The sequence below is a fragment of the Anser anser genome (genome assembly GCF_964211835.1).
Source record: "Anser anser genome assembly, chromosome: 4".
Taxonomy (NCBI): Eukaryota; Metazoa; Chordata; class Aves; order Anseriformes; family Anatidae; genus Anser; species Anser anser.
The window spans coordinates 152,890-177,349 of NC_139724.1; the positions used below are offsets into that span (position 1 = coordinate 152,890).

At 51.4% G+C, this 24,460-nt stretch overlaps 2 protein-coding genes and 1 long non-coding RNA gene across 3 annotated transcripts in view; 1 reads left to right on the top strand and 2 right to left on the bottom strand.

Annotated features, from left to right (window-relative positions):
- LOC310898764 (uncharacterized protein) overlaps positions 1-7,939 on the bottom strand; it is a gene marked incomplete at its 5' end in the record, with an annotated part of 75,975 nt that extends 68,036 nt beyond the window's left edge. The window contains 2 exons of the mRNA XM_083834211.1: positions 6,966-7,116; positions 7,698-7,939. Coding sequence (XP_083690337.1) covers positions 6,966-7,116; positions 7,698-7,939 — 393 coding nt within the window. The remainder of the gene's footprint in view (positions 1-6,965; positions 7,117-7,697) is intronic.
- On the top strand, positions 1,859-23,378 carry LOC310898777. Its single transcript, XR_014583703.1, has 2 exons — positions 1,859-6,950; positions 22,951-23,378. It is a non-coding gene; the product is annotated as an uncharacterized lncRNA (long non-coding RNA).
- Positions 7,698-24,460, bottom strand: part of LOC310898758 (uncharacterized protein) — a 56,397-nt gene continuing 39,634 nt past the window's right edge. Inside the window, exons 6-10 of the mRNA XM_083834194.1 lie at positions 21,058-21,155; positions 20,811-20,955; positions 10,489-10,562; positions 10,164-10,263; positions 7,698-8,562 (exon numbers count right to left, since the gene is read on the bottom strand). Of these exons, the coding sequence (XP_083690320.1) occupies positions 8,426-8,562; positions 10,164-10,263; positions 10,489-10,562; positions 20,811-20,955; positions 21,058-21,155 (554 nt within the window). The 3' untranslated portion in view covers positions 7,698-8,425. The remainder of the gene's footprint in view (positions 8,563-10,163; positions 10,264-10,488; positions 10,563-20,810; positions 20,956-21,057; positions 21,156-24,460) is intronic.

A 24,460-nucleotide genomic window follows, 5' to 3' on the forward strand; every position in this document is an offset into this window, starting at 1 on the left:
GTTCACTACAACCCCCACCTTCTGGAGCTTTTTCTGTGTATCTTGCCAGGCTTTAATCACAAAATGAACTTTCAAGAGACCTTGGGATACCAGGTCCTTGGGATTCATCCACGAGTACTTTCCCATTCTGACCCCAAATCTCTCATATGATTTCTGTGTTGTGCATTATTATTATTCCAGCCAGGATCAGCAAGGATCCTACTAGTTGTTACCTCACAAAGAAGGACGTACCGATCTCTACTTGGAAACGCATCAGTCCATAGACTCTGACCCACCTAAAGACCCCTGCAACTGACTGAAGCAAAAACAAAGCACTTACCCCAAACTGCAGCCCAGGCAGAATGAGCTCTCTGATGGGATGCCTGTGACTCAATTACCATTAGGCCCTGCCTGGAACCCAAAGCCAATCACCTGGGAAAGGGGAGGGGCAAAGCACAAGAAAGTAGAAAGCAGAAAGAGAGCAGGAGAAGCAGCAGCTGTTTTTCTTTTCCTTTATTTTTTTCTAGCTTATCTGAACAGCATGCAGAGTGCAGACCGGAGAACTGGCGTCTCTCTAGAAGCAACAATACCAATGCTTTTGCTTCAGCTTTGAATATTGAAATGACAATATGAGAAAGCAAGTTACTGAAGCTAACTGGAATTAGCTCAACTTTTCTTCTGCACAGGAAGAAAAATCTAGCAGCATAACAGATTACACCCCAAAACCAAAATCAATGTAGTAACATCACTCGCAGGAAAAAATGTAGTAAATGATGTAGTAACATCACTCGTGGCCCCGAGGCGCCTGCAGTACCCACTTTTCGCCACCAGGTGGCGAAGAGGGCGCCAGGGGGCGCCACAGGGTATGCGCTGACCGAAGGCGCCTGCAGTACCGGATTTTCACCAGCAGGTGGCGGAAGAGGGCATTGAAAGCCGGCACCGCGCATGCGCGGCGCCGGGGCGCCTGCAGTACCCACTTTTCGCCACCAGGCGGCGGCAGAGGGCGCAAGGGGGCGCCACCGCGCATGCGCGGCCCCGGGGCGCCTGCAGTACCCACTTTTCGCCACCAGGCGGCGGCAGAGGGCGCCAGGGGGCGCCACCGCGCATGCGCGGCCCCGGGGCGCCTGCAGTACCCACTTTTCGCCACCAGGCGGCGGCAGAGGGCGCCAGGGGGCGCCACCGCGCATGCGCGGCCCCGGGGCGCCTGCAGTACCCACTTTTCGCCACCAGGCGGCGGCAGAGGGCGCCAGGGGGCGCCACCGCGCATGCGCGGCCCCGGGGCGCCTGCAGTACCCACTTTTCGCCACCAGGCGGCGGCAGAGGGCGCCAGGGGGCGCCACCGCGCATGCGCGGCCCCGGGGCGCCTGCAGTACCCACTTTTGGCCACCAGGCGGCGGCAGAGGGCGCCAGGGGGCGCCACCGCGCATGCGCGGCCCCGGGGCGCCTGCAGTACCCACTTTTCGCCACCAGGCGGCGGCAGAGGGCGCCAGGGGGCGCCACCGCGCATGCGCGGCCCCGGGGCGCCTGCAGTACCCACTTTTCGCCACCAGGCGGCGGCAGAGGGCGCCAGGGGGCGCCACCGCGCATGCGCGGCCCCGGGGCGCCTGCAGTACCCACTTTTCGCCACCAGGCGGCGGCAGAGGGCGCAAGGGGGCGCCACCGCGCATGCGCGGCCCCGGGGCGCCTGCAGTACCCACTTTTCGCCACCAGGCGGCGGCAGAGGGCGCCAGGGGGCGCCACCGCGCATGCGCGGCCCCGGGGCGCCTGCAGTACCCACTTTTCGCCACCAGGCGGCGGCAGAGGGCGCCAGGGGGCGCCACCGCGCATGCGCGGCCCCGGGGCGCCTGCAGTACCCACTTTTCGCCACCAGGCGGCGGCAGAGGGCGCCAGGGGGCGCCACCGCGCATGCGCGGCCCCGGGGCGCCTGCAGTACCCACTTTTCGCCACCAGGCGGCGGCAGAGGGCGCCAGGGGGCGCCACCGCGCATGCGCGGCCCCGGGGCGCCTGCAGTACCCACTTTTGGCCACCAGGCGGCGGCAGAGGGCGCCAGGGGGCACCACCGCGCATGCGCGGCCCCGGGGCGCCTGCAGTACCCACTTTTCGCCACCAGGCGGCGGCAGAGGGCGCCGGGGGGCGCCACCGCGCATGCGCGGCCCCGGGGCGCCTGCAGTACCCACTTTTCGCCACCAGGCGGCGGCAGAGGGCGCCACAGCGTATGCGCGGCCCCGAGGCGCCTGCAGTACCCACTTTTGGCCACCAGGTGGCGCAGAGGGCGCCAGGGGGCACCACAGCGTATGCGCTGACCCAAGGCGCCTGCAGTACCGGATTTTCACCAGCAGGTGGCGGAAGGGGGCATCCAAAGGCGCCACCGCGCATGCGTGGCCCCGCCGCCTGCAGTACCCGCTTCTCGCCGGCAGGATGCGTCCTGAGGGCAGCAGGGACGGCTTCCCAGACCATTTTCCCAGAGAAAGCACAAACGAAAACAGCAGAAATTTGCACCCCGCGCCGCCTCAGGGAGGAAGGGTCTGCCTTGAGCAACGTGCCGCTCACGGCTGGGAAGCTGAGCGGCGGCAAGCTGTAACAGTACCTTTTTTATCGGGACAAAAAAGGCAGGGAGATAATAACAACGAACCCAACGCGGGCAACGGGATGCTCTGAGCCCAACGACCACAACTCCCGGCTTGCTGGGGGAATGGTGCTCCTGGCGGCTTGACACTGCAGACACCATGGAGCCAGCCCCAGGCTTCCCCACCTGCAGCCCAGCACCCGCAGACCTGTGCCTGCCACCCCATGCCACCCCTGCCTGGGCTTTCCTTGCCCCAGCCGGCAATCCCCCGGGACCCGGCCTCCACAACGCCATCGCCTGCCCTGGGGGTCCTGCCGGGAACCCCCAGCCCCCTCCCCACTTGCGCCTCTGCAAGCAGCCCCCACCCCACAGAGCAGTCTCCCCACCCCAGGGAGCAAAGACAGCAGCGAGCTGCCCTCCCCGTCCCACAATAGGCAGCTGCCCCCCCACCTGGCAGGGCTGGCCCCGCACTCCGGCCGACAGACACGGGGCCACCCCCCCTCCATACCCACCCCGCTACGGAACCTGCACCCACACACAGACGGCGAAAGCCACTTCCTGGGATGGCAACCACCAAAGGGGGCACGGGCCAGAAAGCAAACTTTATTAAACTGCTGTGCAGGACTCCGGGGAGGGGGGCTGCGGTGGGGCTCCCTGCCCGGTCGTTCTCCCCTTCCCCTGGCGGGCAAGGCAAAGAGCGGCGTCCGTCTGTCCGTCCCTGCGTGGGGAGCGGATGCTGGAAGTGGGCTTCTCACTGTCGCTGCTTTGGGTAGTTGCAGAGTAATTGCCTGAAGTAACTAGGCAAATTAAACTCATATTCACCTTTTAAAGAAAGCGTACAGCATCGAAGCTTTCAGGGTGGAGGGCAGCTGCGCTACCTAAGCGTTCCCTAGGCCTCCAACTTTACGTGCTATCGCACTAGGGGAACTCGGTGTGCTGACTCCAAGGAAGGGGAGGGAGCGTAAAGCGGAGTGGAAACACCACGGATAGGCTCTGCAACCAGATGGGGATCCGATGCTCTCGTGCACACTGAGACCCACTGATAAGCTGAGACACACTGATAAGCTGCACCTTTGCTACCCTGAGCCAAGGACCTGTCATGTTTTTAACAAAACACTGTACTCTAGGGAACTTTTGCTCATTCTAGTATCGTCATAATACCAAAACACACCTCCATCCCAAAAGGTCCGTGCCTCCAAGGGACGACCACCCCTCACTGAGGGCGTGCTATGAATTTCTCAGACCCCTTACCTTTAAACAAAAGCAAGAAAACTTTTCACCAATCATAACCAAGGTATGCCTGACGAGAGTCACTCAAGCCCCACCTAAAGGAGAGAAAATAATGTAAACTGTCTGAAGTGAAAGGGGATGTTAGGGAAGATACCATCACGAAGGATACCTTTCTGACTTCTGGGATCAGTCGACGGGCTGAGCCTCTCTTCCCCCTGCCACCCTCCGCACTGGGACTCTGTGGGGTAACATTTGAACACTGCCCTTCATTGCATTGTTCCCAGCCGTGACAGTTCTCATTAAACGTGACTAGACCAAGGGCGTGCTACATTATTTAGGTGAATCCGTGACCATGATAGGTCAGTACCCTGAATCCGACCGCAACTGTAACAGTTACTCAGCTATGCCCCTTAACGTGACAGTATTTCATAGGGAAAAACATTAAGCCTAAGATTTCCCATGCCTAAGGCCCTAGGGGTCAGGCAGAGAAGGAACCCGAGACTCTTAGCTATGCAACTCCTGAGAATCGCAGCTTACAGTTAGTCACTCACTGTCTTCCGGTCTCACAGAATGAGGCAGAGGTATAATTAATTCCTTCTCCATCTCTCTGGAAAGAGCTTTTCTCCTATCTGTGACAAAGGAAAAAAAAAAAGTTGCGATCATGGGAGTCATTACACAAAGCCACAATCTGTGAATTCACTACTACAGTTAAGATCATTTTTAGTCAAAAAACACCTCGGCAGCAATGTTACCACTGCAAACAGCGCGGCAAGAAAAATTCCACTCAAGGTAAAGGAAAGGGCGAGCTAAAAGGACGAATGACGTGACCAAAGGCAACTGCAACAACCATCTGGTAGATGGTTGTCCACAGCCCTTGGATTTCATGGTTGTCTTTCCTGACAAATGAATCCTGGAAGAACAGAAAAGATACACAAGGTGTCCTTTGTGGAGCCTTTGGGGAGACTACTGAAAGGAAAACCAAACCAAAAAACCAGGGACAGCAAGCGGCGTGTACGTTGGTTCTGTTAACAGAGTGACACTAACATACTAGAAATTTCCACGTTCTTTGCCCTCTGCCTTAAAAAAGTCACCCAATTCTGTCAGTGTTCACCGTCGCCTTTTTTTTTTTTTTTTTTTTTTAAATTTTCACGTGGACATCCGAGGAAAACATTTTGAGTCCCTGTCATCAAGGGAGAGGAGGAGAAAAAAAAAAGAGAGGGATGAGGGGGGAAGAAGCACAGCCATTCCTTGCCTCGGTAACACGAGCAAAAAGCTCAGGCGCTCGGCAACAATGCGCTTTGAAAGACAAAACACAGAAGAAACAGCACGTTATTTAATCTCAGCTGTAGAGTCACGTGTATTTGTACCTGCTCATTTATTCATCTGCCAGTTTATTTTGCTACAGACGCTACAGAACGTAGAGACTGCGAGGTTACTACAACCTTTTGTAACCGATGCAATCTTTGGTAGGAATAGCTATCTAAAAGAGCCAACAAAATCCCCTTCGTCGACAGCCATCTGAACAGCCTGGTTCGATACGCTCACAGAGAGACCCATGAAAAATCCACCCTTTCTTTCAGAAAAGTAAATAAATACATACATACATACGAGACGGTAAGGAAGAAAAGCTGAACACACGGGATGCAGTCCTTTGCCAAGGGGCAGATCCAACATCAGCACAAGGAGCTTTGGGGCATGTGAGTGATCATCTACACCAGCCATCGGGACAAGCCAAACGCACGCACACGAGCCTCGATTAAAAAACAAACAAACAAACAAAAAAACCCAACACGTTAAGTTCCTTTATAGCTTATGGAAGTACCAACCTACAGCTTAGATGCAGTTGGATTGCATCAGCTTAGGGACTGCCTCCTTCAAAACGCACAGGGCGGTGGGAAAACCAGTCTCGAAAACCTGTTGCCTAACAGGAGACTGTTGCCTGCTCCTCCACAGGTTACATTCTTCCAAGCATCGTCCTGTTCCTGGATTTTACCAGCCACAACAGGATGGTCCCACTGGCATGAGTCGGGGACGCTTCGCACGGGGTTTATTTGACGCTGAAGTAAGTCTTCTGTGGGTATAAGTAACGCAGCACGAGATGGAAAGTAAGCTAAGGTACCGTCTGCGGCACAACGCTTGTGCGATATTGGACCTGAGGGGACTAGTCAAAGCCTGCAATAATCGCTGAGCGGGTGGGTAAGTAGGGAGCCCTACGGGAAACAGAGCTTGTGTTCTGCAAAGCTCTTTTCCCGTCAAGAAGAGGACCTTTTCTATTCAGCGTCTTTACCGAACTTTAGGCTACTTCCTATTCGCTTTGGCAAGTTAGCCTCCATAGAAGCCAAGAGATTTTAAACTGCCAAGCACCATTTATAGTTCCTGTCCTCCGATGACAGGGAATTTCAATCGGGGCGCTAGTTAATAGGAAAGTCTGGCTCTGTTTCACGCAAATCAAGTACCTAACCACAGACAGGAGTCTGCAGAAAGAACGCTTTAAAAGATGAATTTAAAGAGAGGGATGATACTCACTTTTCCAACATTTCTGCAATGACTGTGGCAAAAAAGGCTGAACCAGGGACGTCTCTATCATCCCCTCTAGGATTTAGCAGCTCCATACAGTTATGGGTCAAATACCACAGCTTCAACGCAAGGCAGACCTCGAAGGTCACGTTTCTGTCTGCGTACCGAGTTCTGCTGGAAAGCCCCCAGCCGCTCAATTCCCAAGCAACTTTGCCACGGCCAGCGCTTACCTGGAGTTTTGCTTTCTCTCGCTGCTCAGTACGGGCTCAAGGCCTCTTTTGTTGCACACAGTTCAAGCAAAACTCTCGGGACATAACCAACAGACAGACAGACAGGCAGAAATCACCTCTCACGTCTGTCTTGACCGACCACAACCAGCGTTCTGGAAAGCCCCGCAAGCACCGGTGTATTTCTAGGACAACTCTGAAAGCTGAGGCGGGACAAAGGTTAGCCTCTTGTACCACAGACTGAGCAACAAAGAGACAGAGCTCAACAGGCCAATTCGTTCTAGGTCTAAGAAGCTACTACAGCTTGGCAGGCACTACGTGGCTTTCCTTTGCGCTTCCCACGCCGAGCAGTTCGCGCTTCTGCAAATTTGATTAAGCCTTTGAGCCTGGGCTGCAGGAAGTTTATGAGCACGCCTCGGTTTCACCCAAAGGTTGCTGCGACTTACCCGGACAGCTGGGACAGACGGGCTGCTCTTTCTCCTGGGAAACCTGCGACTGCAGCACGCCAGCTGCAGCTTTCCTCCCTTCAGCTGCCGCGCCACCTTCGCTCGGCGACAAACCCCGCGGGGGTCCCAGCGGCGGGGAGCTGCTTCTGCCCTGGTGAGCCGCAGGGAAAGGAGAGAGCCGGCCGTCAGCGCGCGGGGGGAGGAAAACCTCCGAGGCGCAGCCCGACGATCGAGCGCAGCGAGGACCCGCGCCCGGCCGCCGCAGCCCCCACCCCTCCCGGCCCGACGCTCCGGGGAAGCGCCCCCGAAGGCTCTCGCTCGCCTCACCGCCGGCAGCCGCGCTCGCAGCCAGCGGCAACCTGCGCCTCCCGGCGCGCACGGCCCGGCCCCGGCCGCGGCCCCCGGCTCGGGGAAAGACCGGCCGCGCGCCACAGAACTACAGCTCCCAGCATGCCGCGGGACGGAGCAGTCCATCCGACCCAGAGGGGAGTCGGCCAAGCGCACGCAGCCGCCCCCCCCCGCGCCGCTTCGCCCCCCTCTCCCCCAGCCCTCCGAAGCCCCGCGCAGTGCAGACCCCGCCGCACGCCCGGTCCGCTCCGCTCCGCTCCGACGCCGCCCCCGCCCCGCACAAGGGCCGTTTCCGCAGAAGCCGCCGACCGCGTGGCGCCCCAACCGCCCGCCGCCTGGCCCCCTCCCGGCCCGGCCCGGCCCGGGGCGGCGCCGACCACCAACCTCGTTGCGGCACCGCGCCGCGGCGGCCCGACCCGAGCTGAGCCCGGCGCGGCCCGGCCCGACAGCTTCCGCCCATAGTGCCGGCAAGCCCTGCACGGCACCTCCGCCCTGGGTTCCTCCGAGCCAATCACGGAGCGTTTCCGCCCTGAGTTAAGGCTAGCCGTGACGCCGCTTCCGCCCTGGGTTCCCAGCCAATCATGAAGCGTATCCGCCCTCAATGACGGCTCGCCAGGACACCACATCCGCCCTCACGGTCCAGCCAATCACGGAGCCGTTTTGGCCCTCGGTGAGGGCACGCCCTGACGTCACTTCCGCCCCCGGTTCCCTCCCACGTAACGGGTCTCAAGGCAGTTTGTTCCCTTTAAACAATAACAGAGGGCGGCTGTGCTTCAGAACGATGGCATTTCTTGAAATCTATAGGAAGCAGTCCGTGAAATATGATCTCGGAACCTCGCCTTTTAAGCATTAGAGGCAAACCTGCTATTTGTATGTGCTCCTTAGAAGCTAAACTGTCAGTCTGCAATTGTTTTACCTTTACTGCAACTCAGGACCGCACTCGGAGCGCTGACTCAATGCCGTGTGTGCTGTCTCCAGCTAGCTGTCAGGCGCACGCTGCTCCACGGAGAAGTCAAATTTCCTCTGTAATTGCTTACCCAAACCAGTATGGGACGCAATAGGAAACCAGGGAGGAAGCAACCTCTCCTCTGCACTCAGAGTCCGTCCTGCCGTCAGCTACAGCATGGGACAGAAACCGTATTATTCAGATGCGGAGGTATCAAAGATGATCCTCTGAAGTCGCATCGGAGAACTTGAGGCTGGGGGCTGGCAGGAAAAAAAGTAACTAACAAGACAAGCCATCCTAAGTCTGTAAAAAAAAATAGAAAAAAAGGAAAAAATAGAAAAAGGTCGGAGGGTGGGGGTGGGGAGCCAGTAAGAATCAGCCTGATAAAAGGTTTACAAATGAGATGAAGAAGAAGAGGAGAAGGGGAGAGATTGTCTATGCAAGGCAAGAGACCCAGGAGGCAAAGGCTGAAGTCTAGGCAGGCAGACTAGAATGTGACGAGGAAACATGCTGGCTTTCTATGAAGAACAGAGCTAGCAGCAAGGAAGTAATAATGCCAGACGAGGGAGACTAGTGCCTTTTCCTTTCACGTGAACATACTCCCTTCACTAGAGCCTACTCCCCTTCAGTATGAAACGAGGACCAACGCTCACAAAATTCAGTTATAAAATAGGAAGCTGCCCTTTGGCAGTCTCTTTCTAAGTGCCCATACCCATCACTTGCTCCTCAAACACTTGCTCATACGTTAGAGAAATGCTCAATCAGTCTTGCTAAAAATACTAGCAGTGAGAGCCTAGACTCATCGCTCCACAAGCGAGTGAAAGCAATCATTCTGCCTCGGTGCAAACATGCAGTATCAGTATGGGACAGACCACTCACAGCCTAGAGCTTCTACTTTCTGTGCTAATTTTTTTTTAGCATATATTCTTAACAGTTGCGATTTGCTATTAGCAATCTATATCAAACATTTGATGTTTAATGGTAGCCTGCAACTCAGCTGCGTTCGGCATGGACAGGAAAGTGCTCATTGGTAGGAACCTCATAAATTGCAAGTTAAGCAGGGAACCTACGTTATAAGACACGTGCAGAAACCGCAGCACCTGAACGTAAGCTAACTCCTTCTCTACGCTGGGTATCAAAAACCAACCCTGAATAACTCTCGACATTGCAGAAGCAAGTCCCAAGAATGTGCCCGTAGAGGAAAAAAAATTGGGATGGCAACAGAATTCATTTCAGAAGAGTCTTTTGAGGCAAGACTTCTTGCAGCCTTCCAGTAACTCACCAACAGAAATACGCTTTTGTTATCAAAGACCTCTCTGCATTACAGTTTGTGACGTGCCAGTTTCACACATTTTCTAACCCAAGACCAGCTTCTCGATGCACCCCTCGAACGCAAGAGAACGGATTTAGTCTATGCTGCCTGAACTGTACTTTCCTCGGTCAGAAGGTAACATGGTTCGTTCCGGAAAGCATCATTTTTCAGTAACAACCTTCCCCACAGGGGCCAAACATCACGTTAACCAGCCCAGGAGATACTCATGCTATTTCATACATGACGATAACAGGGCAGATACTTGCTATATTCAATTCCTAAAGCGAGCCTCCTTTGGCAAAAGAAAACGCTATTTATTTATTTATTTAGATTTTTATTTTTTTTTTTAAACAATGCCGTGGGTTGCTGTTTTCAAAGGCCTCTCTGTCTTCTCTGATGAAGACATCTCTCATGTAATTATGGAAGCTGCAGCTGTTTCCACTGACAAGCTCTCAAAGTCCTGGGCTCACTAACCTGTGACAGCCGTAATATCCAATTGCAGGTGACGGAATATTCTAGTTCTGCTCATTTCCTTTGAGGCCCAGAAAAGCTCATGACAACAGGAGTACCATGAAAGGACCCATAATATTACCTTTATTTTCAGCTTCTTCTAAGTCCTTCTCGTTTGCCAAGAGAATTTCTTCTCTCTGATCAGGTAACAAGTCAGCAAGACGATAATCAATCTCCGCTCTCTGAAAGAGAAAAGTTTCTGAACTGCATCCTTATATGAAGTCCGTGGTGTTTGACATCTGGCTCACTTCAGCTCATTTCTACTGACACATCTTCTCACTGTCTTGACTCCCTGGATGCTTGGAGCCAGCTGATTTTTTCCAGGACCCATTTGTGTTATAAACCTGTATTTTAAGACTTGCCACGTGTTCCCAACCTTAAAGAGTGAGCACATACTGTTCTCTCACCTGCTCAGGCTGCAGAGCTGCCAGGGTCCTGCCACCAGCTCGAGACCTTTCACCCTGCTGCTCTGCTGGAGGGCCTGCCAAAACAAACAAACAAACAAACAAAACACAACCACAAGACACGCAGACAAAGGTTACAGCCCATGTGGGAGGAAACGAACGCTAACCTTTCATCTTCCAACTCTTTACTCAAAGCAGGAAAACAGGTACGGTCCTAATAGACATATCAAAGAAATTCACTGTATGCCAGAACAGGAAAATCTGTATCAGATACCAAAATGCTGCCACGGTCCCCGAGCACAGCCCTTTTCAAGGCATCACGGAGATTCAGCAAGATCATCCAGGTCATAGGGGACAAACAAGCTCGTATCAAAGCTGCACACAGCTTGTATCAAAGAGACTTGACAAAGAGCAAAAGAATACAAGGACGGCTAAATCTCAGGGCGTAGGAGAAAACTGAAAACAGGGAGGCATCCTTTGAAAAAGTTTAATTAGACAACTAACGAAAAGAGAAAAGATTGCAAAACAACACGGGAATGTACAAACAGCGCTGGAAGCCAAAAGCGGCCTGAGTAACAGCTTGCAGAATAGCTGCTCTCTCCACGCCTCTCCCTGTGCACACTGAAGGGTTCCTACGGAAGAAAGGTTTTCTTCTTGGCGTGGATATCAAAGAACCTGTCTCAAACTGAAACGATACAGAACAAGTTTTGAAACAGAAGCAGAAGTAACAAGTCAAAAGGCTCACGCAGCATTTCACTAAGGAGTTCTCAAGTAGCTCACGGATAAGCTACGTTTTCATTTTTAACTCTCTTGAAATTGTCTGTAGGACAGATGACTTGAAATGTGACTAATAGGCCCGGACTTCTATTTCAGAAGCGTCCTACAGAAATTGCCAGAGCAGGAATTCCCACGTTAAGGAAAATAACAGGAGGTAAGAAAAGAACTAGCGGACACTTGATTAAGAAGACTTAATTAAGGAGCGTTAAAACAGCTTTTTAAAGCGAGGTCATACTTTATAAAGTAGAGCGTATTTTCGTGTTCTTCGAAAAAAAGTGACACACGCGAGGAGATAAGAGTTCATTTTAAAAAGGTACCTGAGTATTTCAAGCGTGTTTTGGAAGACAGAAGACAAAAGAAAGAATGGGAGTAACCACGTTCCATGGTAGAGGAAGGGTCGCAGTAAGATTTCACCTTTACTTTTGCTGTTCACCATATTTGTAATCGTCTGAGACGTGGGGTTACAAGATGAAAAGCTTTATAGCTGATACAAATTTATTGCAGTAGGACAAAGTGAAAAGCGCTGATATCGCACTTTTTCCCAGAAAGGAACTTCTCGGAAAAGGAGCTAAGTTTCCTGGTGGACGCCAACTTGAACACGAAACAGCAATGTGCCTTTGCTGCAAAAGCAGCTGAGGGTATCCTGGGTGGCATTAGGCAAAGTATTGCCAGCAGGTCAAGAAAGGCGATCCTCCGCCTCTGCTCAGGAACGGTGAGGCCGCACCTGGAGTGCTGGGCCTGGGCCTCCCAGTACAGGAGGGACCTGGACACACTGCAAAGAGTCCAACGGAGGGCCACGAGGACGGTAAGGGACTGAAGCACCTTTCCTATGAGGACAGGCTGGGAGAGCTGGGACCGCTCGGCCTGGAGAAGAGGAGGCTTGGAGGGGATCTCATCGATGTCTGTAAATACACGAAGGGAGGGTGGAAGGAAGACAAAGCCAGACTTTTCTAACTGGTACCCAAGGAACAAAAAAAGGAGGCAACAGACACAGGCCAAAACATAGGATGTTCCCCTCCTGTGGTTTCCTGAACATCAGTAAATACTTTTTCGCTGTGAGGGTGACTGAGCACTAGCGTAGGCTGCCCAGGGAGGTCGTGGAGTCACGGTCTTTGTGAGGTTTCAAAACCTGTCTGGACGTGGTCCTGGAAAACCAGATCTGGGTGGCTCTGCTTGAGCAGGGGTGTTGGACCGGGTGACCTCTGGAGGTCCTTCCGACCTCAACCAGCCTGTGATTCCTTTGCAGCCGCTATGCAACCAAATAGCAAGCACAATTCAAAGCAGATAAACGTGAAGAAATGCAGAGGCAAAAGGGGAAATCAGGCCTCGGTACTGCACATAATCCTATGAAAACATCACCCCAATGCTCATCAGCGTCGAAGAGCAACTTACACGTTTAAGCTTTTGGAAAAGGCCTAGGAAAGGCAACAAGAAACATCACCAGTCTGATCAAAACTCAAAGTTAGCCTTGCTATCTCATAAACTGAAGGTTCATTTGCATCTTGGATGCTACACAGAATTTTATTTTTGCCTATCTTAAAAAGGTCACAGTAGAATAAAAACAGTTTCAGCCAAGAGAAACAGGGATCGCCAAACTTTTGGAACAGTTTCTATCATTTTTGTTGTTTTTTTTTCCTGAGGCAGTCATTTCAACTAGAATCAACCATGAAATCCATCTGAAACAGCTGGAAGAAACTGTGGTTATGAAAAGCCAACCTCCTCCTTCCTTCTCGGGGCCTACAATATGGACCAAAGTCCAGAAGCCACCGAAGGAAACACGTCTGGAGATGATAAAAAGAGTACGTGATTTTGTTGATGGCCTGGTGTGAAACTGTACCTACCACCTTCCTCTTTCTAGAAAAGTACCTTCAGCATCAACAGGTGACAGACTTCACGGCAGCACAGCTCACAAGACTAGACCACTACCAGCCACACGTCTGGGAGACAGAAAAGCTAGCAAGCTCCAGGTATCTGGAAAGCAATATCCAGGACATGTAAAGTACCCATAAATCACTGAAAGACAGAATCCACTGCCGGAAGAAGCAAACGATTGTAGAATAGCGTTCGGCTTATATGCAGGGAAAGACTATGTATTTAGAATCAGGAGCGTTACTCATGACTATATACAATTCCGAGGAGCTAGCAGAAGTACCGTAGCGTCCACACAGGGCGTGCCTTCCAATCCTTTTACCGGCTTTGTTGCCCTCCTCTGTACGCTTTCAGGGATCTTAACGTTCTTTTTATATTGTAGAGCCCAGAATCGCACACAATATTGAAGGAGAGGCTTCGCCAACGCTAAATACAGTGGGAGAATCACCTCTTTTGACCAGCTGGCTACGCTGTGTTTAATATATCCCAAAATGCTAGACGATAACCCGTGCTTCTGAATCCTTTAGCTATCTTCCCAGGGCCCTGAAATTTATTTTGATTGAACACAGACTTCTTGCTGCAACTTTGTTGGTACCCACGTGAAAGAGCAGGAGTAGGGAATAATCTGAAGTTTGAACTAAGCTCGTAAGCTCGCTAGCAATGTCCCTGATCCAAGCCCCAGGCAGGTAGAAAAGCTCAGCTGTAGAGTCACGTGTATTTGTACCCGCTCATTCCTTCACCTGCCAGTTTATTGTGCTACAGACGCTACGGAACACACAAACTGCAAGGTTACTACTACCTTTTGTAACCGATGCGACCTTTGGTAGGGCTAGCCGTCTAAGAGAGCCACCAAAATCCCCTTCACGCCCGGATTTCACCCGGAGGTCGCTGCGACTTACCCGGACAGCTGGGACAGACGGGCTGCTCTTTCTCCTGGGAAACCTGCGACTGCAGCACGCCAGCTGCAGCTTTCCTCCCTTCAGCTGCCGCGCCACCTTCGCTCGGCGACAAACCCCGCGGGGGTCCCAGCGGCGGGGAGCTGCTTCTGCCCTGGTGAGCCGCAGGGAAAGGAGAGAGCCGGCCGTCAGCGCGCGGGGGGAGGAAAACCTCCGAGGCGCAGCCCGACGATCGAGCGCAGCGAGGACCCGCGCCCGGCCGCCGCAGCCCCCACCCCTCCCGGCCCGACGCTCCGGGGAAGCGCCCCCGAAGGCTCTCGCTCGCCTCACCGCCGGCAGCCGCGCTCGCAGCCAGCGGCAACCTGCGCCTCCCGGCGCGCACGGCCCGGCCCCGGCCCCGGCCCCGGCTCGGGGAAAGACCGGCCGCGCGCCACAGAACTACAGCTCCCAGCATGCCGCGGGACGGAGCAGTCCATCCGACCCAGAGGGGAGTCGGCCAAGCGCACGCAGCCGCCCCCCCCCGCGCCGCTTCGCCCCCCTCTCCCCCAGCCCTCCGAAGCCCCGCGCAGTGCAGACCCCGCCGCACGCCCGGTCCGCTCCGCTCCGACGCCGCCCCCGCCCCGCACAAGGGCCGTTTCCGCAGAAGCCGCCGACCGCGTGGCGCCCCAACCGCCCGCCGCCTGGCCCCCTCCCGGCCCGGCCCGGCCCGGGGCGGCGCCGACCACCAACCTCGTTGCGGCACCGCGCCGCGGCGGCCCGACCCGAGCTGAGCCCGGCGCGGCCCGGCCCGACAGCTTCCGCCCATAGTGCCGGCAAGCCCTGCACGGCACCTCCGCCCTGGGTTCCTCCGAGCCAATCACGGAGCGTTTCCGCCCTGAGTTAAGGCTAGCCGTGACGCCGCTTCCGCCCTGGGTTCCCAGCCAATCATGAAGCGTATCCGCCCTCAATGACGGCTCGCCAGGACACCACATCCGCCCTCACGGTCCAGCCAATCACGGAGCCGTTTTGGCCCTCGGTGAGGGCACGCCCTGACGTCACTTCCGCCCCCGGTTCCCTCCCACGTAACGGGTCTCAAGGCAGTTTGTTCCCTTTAAACAATAACAGAGGGCGGCTGTGCTTCAGAACGATGGCATTTCTTGAAATCTATAGGAAGCAGTCCGTGAAATATGATCTCGGAACCTCGCCTTTTAAGCATTAGAGGCAAACCTGCTATTTGTATGTGCTCCTTAGAAGCTAAACTGTCAGTCTGCAATTGTTTTACCTTTACTGCAACTCAGGACCGCACTCGGAGCGCTGACTCAATGCCGTGTGTGCTGTCTCCAGCTAGCTGTCAGGCGCACGCTGCTCCACGGAGAAGTCAAATTTCCTCTGTAATTGCTTACCCAAACCAGTATGGGACGCAATAGGAAACCAGGGAGGAAGCAACCTCTCCTCTGCACTCAGAGTCCGTCCTGCCGTCAGCTACAGCATGGGACAGAAACCGTATTATTCAGATGCGGAGGTATCAAAGATGATCCTCTGAAGTCGCATCGGAGAACTTGAGGCTGGGGGCTGGCAGGAAAAAAAGTAACTAACAAGACAAGCCATCCTAAGTCTGTAAAAAAAAATAGAAAAAAAGGAAAAAATAGAAAAAGGTCGGAGGGTGGGGGTGGGGAGCCAGTAAGAATCAGCCTGATAAAAGGTTTACAAATGAGATGAAGAAGAAGAGGAGAAGGGGAGAGATTGTCTATGCAAGGCAAGAGACCCAGGAGGCAAAGGCTGAAGTCTAGGCAGGCAGACTAGAATGTGACGAGGAAACATGCTGGCTTTCTATGAAGAACAGAGCTAGCAGCAAGGAAGTAATAATGCCAGACGAGGGAGACTAGTGCCTTTTCCTTTCACGTGAACATACTCCCTTCACTAGAGCCTACTCCCCTTCAGTATGAAACGAGGACCAACGCTCACAAAATTCAGTTATAAAATAGGAAGCTGCCCTTTGGCAGTCTCTTTCTAAGTGCCCATACCCATCACTTGCTCCTCAAACACTTGCTCATACGTTAGAGAAATGCTCAATCAGTCTTGCTAAAAATACTAGCAGTGAGAGCCTAGACTCATCGCTCCACAAGCGAGTGAAAGCAATCATTCTGCCTCGGTGCAAACATGCAGTATCAGTATGGGACAGACCACTCACAGCCTAGAGCTTCTACTTTCTGTGCTAATTTTTTTTTAGCATATATTCTTAACAGTTGCGATTTGCTATTAGCAATCTATATCAAACATTTGATGTTTAATGGTAGCCTGCAACTCAGCTGCGTTCGGCATGGACAGGAAAGTGCTCATTGGTAGGAACCTCATAAATTGCAAGTTAAGCAGGGAACCTACGTTATAAGACACGTGCAGAAACCGCAGCACCTGAACGTAAGCTAACTCCTTCTCTACGCTGGGTATCAAAAACCAACCCTGAATAACTCTCGACATTGCAGAAGCAAGTCCCAAGAATGTGCCCGTAGAGGAAAAAAAATTGGGATGGCAACAGAATTCATTTCAGAAGAGTCTTTTGAGGCAAGACTTCTTGCAGCCTTCCAGTAACTCACCAACAGAAATACGCTTTTGTTATCAAAGACCTCTCTGCATTACAGTTTGTGACGTGCCAGTTTCACACATTTTCTAACCCAAGACCAGCTTCTCGATGCACCCCTCGAACGCAAGAGAACGGATTTAGTCTATGCTGCCTGAACTGTACTTTCCTCGGTCAGAAGGTAACATGGTTCGTTCCGGAAAGCATCATTTTTCAGTAACAACCTTCCCCACAGGGGCCAAACATCACGTTAACCAGCCCAGGAGATACTCATGCTATTTCATACATGACGATAACAGGGCAGATACTTGCTATATTCAATTCCTAAAGCGAGCCTCCTTTGGCAAAAGAAAACGCTATTTATTTATTTATTTAGATTTTTATTTTTTTTTTTAAACAATGCCGTGGGTTGCTGTTTTCAAAGGCCTCTCTGTCTTCTCTGATGAAGACATCTCTCATGTAATTATGGAAGCTGCAGCTGTTTCCACTGACAAGCTCTCAAAGTCCTGGGCTCACTAACCTGTGACAGCCGTAATATCCAATTGCAGGTGACGGAATATTCTAGTTCTGCTCATTTCCTTTGAGGCCCAGAAAAGCTCATGACAACAGGAGTACCATGAAAGGACCCATAATATTACCTTTATTTTCAGCTTCTTCTAAGTCCTTCTCGTTTGCCAAGAGAATTTCTTCTCTCTGATCAGGTAACAAGTCAGCAAGACGATAATCAATCTCCGCTCTCTGAAAGAGAAAAGTTTCTGAACTGCATCCTTATATGAAGTCCGTGGTGTTTGACATCTGGCTCACTTCAGCTCATTTCTACTGACACATCTTCTCACTGTCTTGACTCCCTGGATGCTTGGAGCCAGCTGATTTTTTCCAGGACCCATTTGTGTTATAAACCTGTATTTTAAGACTTGCCACGTGTTCCCAACCTTAAAGAGTGAGCACATACTGTTCTCTCACCTGCTCAGGCTGCAGAGCTGCCAGGGTCCTGCCACCAGCTCGAGCCCTTTCACCCTGCTGCTCTGCTGGAGGGCCTGCCAAAACAAACAAACAAACAAACAAAACACAACCACAAGACACGCAGACAAAGGTTACAGCCCATGTGGGAGGAAACGAACGCTAACCTTTCATCTTCCAACTCTTTACTCAAAGCAGGAAAACAGGTACGGTCCTAATAGACATATCAAAGAAATTCACTGTATGCCAGAACAGGAAAATCTGTATCAGATACCAAAATGCTGCCACGGTCCCCGAGCACAGCCCTTTTCAAGGCATCACGGAGATTCAGCAAGATCATCCAGGTCATAGGGGACAAACAAGCTCGTATCAAAGCTGCACACAGCTTGTATCAAAGAGACTTGACAAAGAGCAAAAGAATACAAGGACGGCTAAATCTCAGGGCGTAGGAGAAAACTGAAAACAGGGAGGCATCCTTTGAAAAAGTTTAATTAGACAACTAACGAAAAGAGAAAAGATTGCAAAACAACACGGGAATGTACAAACAGCGCTGGAAGCCAAAAGCGGCCTGAGTAACAGCTTGCAGAATAGCTGCTCTCTCCACGCCTCTCCCTGTGCACACTGAAGGGTTCCTACGGAAGAAAGGTTTTCTTCTTGGCGTGGATATCAAAGAACCTGTCTCAAACTGAAACGATACAGAACAAGTTTTGAAACAGAAGCAGAAGTAACAAGTCAAAAGGCTCACGCAGCATTTCACTAAGGAGTTCTCAAGTAGCTCACGGATAAGCTACGTTTTCATTTTTAACTCTCTTGAAATTGTCTGTAGGACAGATGACTTGAAATGTGACTAATAGGCCCGGACTTCTATTTCAGAAGCGTCCTACAGAAATTGCCAGAGCAGGAATTCCCACGTTAAGGAAAATAACAGGAGGTAAGAAAAGAACTAGCGGACACTTGATTAAGAAGACTTAATTAAGGAGCGTTAAAACAGCTTTTTAAAGCGAGGTCATACTTTATAAAGTAGAGCGTATTTTCGTGTTCTTCGAAAAAAAGTGACACACGCGAGGAGATAAGAGTTCATTTTAAAAAGGTACCTGAGTATTTCAAGCGTGTTTTGGAAGACAGAAGACAAAAGAAAGAATGGGAGTAACCACGTTCCATGGTAGAGGAAGGGTCGCAGTAAGATTTCACCTTTACTTTTGCTGTTCACCATATTTGTAATCGTCTGAGACGTGGGGTTACAAGATGAAAAGCTTTATAGCTGATACAAATTTATTGCAGTAGGACAAAGTGAAAAGCGCTGATATCGCACTTTTTCCCAGAAAGGAACTTCTCGGAAAAGGAGCTAAGTTTCCTGGTGGACGCCAACTTGAACACGAAACAGCAATGTGCCTTTGCTGCAAAAGCAGCTGAGGGTATCCTGGGTGGCATTAGGCAAAGTATTGCCAGCAGGTCAAGAAAGGCGATCCTCCGCCTCTGCTCAGGAACGGTGAGGCCGCACCTGGAGTGCTGGGCCTGGGCCTCCCAGTACAGGAGGGACCTGGACACACTGCAAAGAGTCCAACGGAGGGCCACGAGGACGGTAAGGGACTGAAGCACCTTTCCTATGAGGACAGGCTGGGAGAGCTGGGACCGTTCGGCCTGGAGAAGAGGAGGCTTGGAGGGGATCTCATCGATGTCTGTAAATACACGAAGGGAGGGTGGAAGGAAGACAAAGCCAGACTTTTCTAACTGGTACCCAAGGAACAAAAAAAGGAGGCAACAGACACAGGCCGAAACATAGGATGTTCCCCTCCTGTGGTTTCCTGAACATCAGTAAATACTTTTTCGCTGTGAGGGTGACTGAGCACTAGCGTAGGCTGCCCAGGGAGGTCGTGGAGTCACGGTCTTTGTGAGGTTTCAAAACCTGTCTGGACGTGGTCCTGGAAAACCAGATCTGGGTGGCTCTGCTTGAGCAGGGGTGTTGGACCGGGTGACCTCTGGAGGTCCTTCCGACCTCAACCAGCCTGTGATTCCTTTGCAGCCGCTATGCAACCAAATAGCAAGCACAATTCAAAGCAGATAAACGTGAAGAAATGCAGAGGCAAAAGGGGAAATCAGGTCTCGGTACTGCACATAATCCTATGAAAACATCACCCCAATGCTCATCAGCGTCGAAGAGCAACTTACACGTTTAAGCTTTTGGAAAAGGCCTAGGAAAGGCAACAAGAAACATCACCAGTCTGATCAAAACTCAAAGTTAGCCTTGCTATCTCATAAACTGAAGGTTCATTTGCATCTTGGATGCTACACAGAATTTTATTTTTGCCTATCTTAAAAAGGTCACAGTAGAATAAAAACAGTTTCAGCCAAGAGAAACAGGGATCGCCAAACTTTTGGAACAGTTTCTGTAGAAAAGGACTAAGAAAAAACCTTTTTCATGTGACAAAGAGACGATGAGGGAAAAGACGATGTCTCATATCATAGAAGTTGAACAGAGATCGATCACCCGTGTTCTCTTTCCATACAGAAGGCGGGGGCATCAAAAGCTAGCAGGAAGCAAACTTCAACGCTCCTCCTGCCCACAAACACACACAAAATAAAGGAAGCAGTTCTCCACATAGTGCTAGCTCCAGAGTTTACGCACAATACCTAGTTAAGGCTCGTGACTGCTGTGACCCACGGATGCTAAGTGTTTACATGGGTTCAAAGGATATGGCCGATTTTTACAAGAAACACATTAAGCGTTTTTATACTCAAAGGCATTGGCTTGTCTTAAAGTGCAAGTCACAAGTATCGCTCTATACTCGTTCCATTCTGCTAAGACCACCGATCTTTGGTCTGACTTTCTGCGGCCCTTGTTACATTGTCACAGCAACACAGAGGCAGGAAAACATTCCTGCATACGGTAACAAAAGACCGAGTCATTAAAAGAACTTACGACAAAAACCCAAACTACACACTATCTTAGTTCAGCCGTACATTCTATATGCACGCTTTCACCCTGGAATCTTCAATAATAGATGATAACCTCTAAGACTAAAAGCAATACAAATTCTACCCAGTTCTTTGAATGCAAGTCTGATGCAGCAAGTCATCAGCTGGAAGGAACCCGAGCAGAGGATTCAAGATGTTCTATTCCAACATTAAAAGTTACCTTTCAAAAGCTGTTTGTCAAGCAGAGCGTAGTTTCCCATTTGTTGAACAGGCAGGCCTAGCCAAATTTTGACCCTAAACTTCCAGGAAATCTCTACAGCTCCCAATGTACATGTTACTTCCGTACTCACCTGCAGGTTTTACCTCTGAAAAAAAAGTTCCAACTTTCTTCCCTTCCACAACACCTGTGATGACACGACCCGAGATCTTTGGGTGGGTTCCACTTGCAATCACTGCAGAGGTGCCTCCTTGGAGGGCCCACAGAGCTGCTTTCACCTGCGATGAAGGATAGAGCCAGTTCCCGAAAATGCATTTGTTATTTGAATCCCCATGCTCAACACGAATTCTTGCTCCACTTTGATCACTTATGTTTCCCACCTGGGATTTGGTTCCAAACGTCACCGATTGTTGGTCTCCTGGGTAGGATATGTCAGTGAGCTTTGCATCATCGGATCCAGGAGGGCTGTCAAAGAGTCCTGAAATGAATAATAAAAAATTGTTAATGTTACATATCTTCTGTTCCAAAGCTCACCAGGGAAAAATAACTAAAGCCTTTGAGGCTAAAAACCTGTATTCCACTCTACAGGATTCAAAACTTCCACTGAACCCTCCTTTTGTGGAACTGAAAGGATGAAACACTAACATGCAGGCTCAAGATGCGTAACTTCACCGGAATTGTAGCTAGTGTGAGGAAACAGAATATCCACATGCTGAATAGTATCACGTACGCTGGGAAGTACCCACACTTCAGTGAGGTTAGAGAGAAAACCGGAAAGAAGTTTCCAGCTTTTATACGGTTCAGAATCAGGGCTGACACACAAGAGTGCACAACTGAACAAAGGACAGTCCTCTTCACCTAAAATCTCAGATGATATTCCCGAATGCTGTGTTGTACACTGATAAACCGGGCAACTTAGAAATATGTATAAAGGCTAACTATTGAGTTCTGCAAAGAAAGGACACAAGACTATAGACACACACTTATTCATTTTAAATAAATATTGTACTTTTATTTAACTATGTTCTGAGTTGAGCGATACTTCTGTTTACCTAACATGTAAACCCTAAACTCTACCGCCAAACTTCCCAGAAGTTCTATGCGAACAAACACGTCACAGATTAAAGCGCACAAGTGAAGAGTACCTGAACTCTTCCTTTACAGCTTGGGAAGGAAAGGACACTTCTTTCCATAAAGAAGATACCACAGCAAATGAATAAGCTGTGAGGAAATGGGAGCGGTGTTTTCGTTTGTTTTTTATTTTTATTTTTTTATAAGTTGTTTGGACTACCATTTTTGTTATTTTTTTTTCCTGAGGCAGTCATTTCAACTAGAATCAACCATGAAATCCATCTGAAACAGCTGGAAGAAATTGTGGTTATGAAAAGCCAACCTCCTTCCTTCTCGGGGCCTACAATATGGACCAAAGTCCAGAAGCCACCGAAGGAAACACGTCTGGAGATGATAAAAAGAGTAAGTGATTTTGTTGATGGCCTGGTGTGAAACTGTACCTACCACCTTCCTCTTTCCAGAAAAGTACCTTCAACATCAACAGGTGACAGACTTCACGGCAGCACAGCTCACAAGACTAGACCACTATCAGCCACACGTCTGGGAGACAGAAAAGCTAGCAAGCTCCAGGTATCTGGAAAGCAATATCCAGGACATGTAAAGTACCCATAAATCACTGAAAGACAGAATCCACTGCCGGAAGAAGCAAACGATTGTAGAATAGCGTTCGGCTTATATGCAGGGAAAGACTATGTATTTAGAATCAGGAGCGTTACTCATGACTATATACAATTCCGAGGAGCTAGCAGAAGTACCGTAGCGTCCACACAGGGCGTGCCTTCCAATCCTTTTACCGGCTTTGTTGCCCTCCTCTGTACGCTTTCAGGGATCTTAACGTTCTTTTTATATTGTAGAGCCCAGAATCGCACACAATATTGAAGGAGAGGCTTCGCCAACGCTAAATACAGTGGGAGAATCACCTCTTTTGACCAGCTGCCTACACTGTGTTTAATATATCCCAAAATGCTAGACGATAACCCGTGCTTCTGAATCCTCTAGCTATCTTCCCAGGGCCCTGAAATTTATTTTGATTGAACGCAGACTTCTTGCTGCAAACTTGTTGGTACCCACGTGAAAGAGCAGGAGTAGGGAATAATCTGAAGTTTGAACTAAGCTCGTAAGCTCGCTAGCAATGTCCCTGATCCAAGCCCCAGGCAGGTAGAAAAGCTCTCAGTAAAGATGGTCTGGTCTGCAGATGGGAGCCTCTGTTCCCTTCAGAAGGCAGTCACCTGTGACTATAACCTGGCACTATTTCTTCACAACGCTGGCCTTGATCTCTCGATCACTCTACAATTCCACGAAAGGAATTGCCTCCCAAGTCGTTCTTGACTGACCGCAACTAGCGTTCCATAAAGCCCTGCAAGCACTTGTTCATTGTTTCTAGGATAATTCTTAAAGCTGAAGCGGGACAAAGTTTTGTCCACAAAGGCCTTCGGGGAGACTTCTGAAAGGAAAACCAGGCCAAACCAAAAAACTAGGAACAGCAAGCGGCGTGTACGTCGGTTTTGCTAACAGAGTAACACTAACGTACTAGGAATTTCCACGTTCTTTGCCCTCTACCTTGAAAGTGTCACCCAATTCTGTCAGTGTTCACCATCAGCTTCTTTTTTTTTTTTTTTTTTAAAAATTTCCACATGGACATCTGAGAAAAACATTTCGAGTCCCCGTCATCGAGGGAGAAGAGGAGAGGAAAAAAAAAGAAAAAGAGAGGGGGGTGGGGAAGAAGCACAGCCATTCCTTTCTTCAGTAATGTGAGCAAAAAGCTCAGGCGCTCGGCAACAACAGAATCGTAGAATATCCTGAGTTGGAAGGGACCACCGAGGATCATCGTTAAGGACCACCGAGTCAAACAACGCGCTTTGAAAGACAAAACACAGAAGAACCTGCACGTTATTTAATCTCAGCTGTAGAGTCACGTGTATTTGTACCCGCTCATTCCTTCACCTGCCAGTTTATTGTGCTACAGACGTTACAGAACACACAAACTGCAAGGTTACTACTACCTTTTGTAACCGATGCGACCTTTGGTAGGGCTAGCCGTCTAAGAGAGCCACCAAAATCCCCTTCACGCCCGGATTTCACCCGGAGGTCGCTGCGACTTACCCGGACAGCTGGGACAGACGGGCTGCTCTTTCTCCTGGGAAACCTGCGACTGCAGCACGCCAGCTGCAGCTTTCCTCCCTTCAGCTGCCGCGCCACCTTCGCTCGGCGACAAACCCCGCGGGGGTCCCAGCGGCGGGGAGCTGCTTCTGCCCTGGTGAGCCGCAGGGAAAGGAGAGAGCCGGCCGTCAGCGCGCGGGGGGAGGAAAACCTCCGAGGCGCAGCCCGACGATCGAGCGCAGCGAGGACCCGCGCCCGGCCGCCGCAGCCCCCACCCCTCCCGGCCCGACGCTCCGGGGAAGCGCCCCCGAAGGCTCTCGCTCGCCTCACCGCCGGCAGCCGCGCTCGCAGCCAGCGGCAACCTGCGCCTCCCGGCGCGCACGGCCCGGCCCCGGCCCCGGCCCCGGCTCGGGGAAAGACCGGCCGCGCGCCACAGAACTACAGCTCCCAGCATGCCGCGGGACGGAGCAGTCCATCCGACCCAGAGGGGAGTCGGCCAAGCGCACGCAGCCGCCCCCCCCCGCGCCGCTTCGCCCCCCTCTCCCCCAGCCCTCCGAAGCCCCGCGCAGTGCAGACCCCGCCGCACGCCCGGCCCGGTCCGCTCCGCTCCGG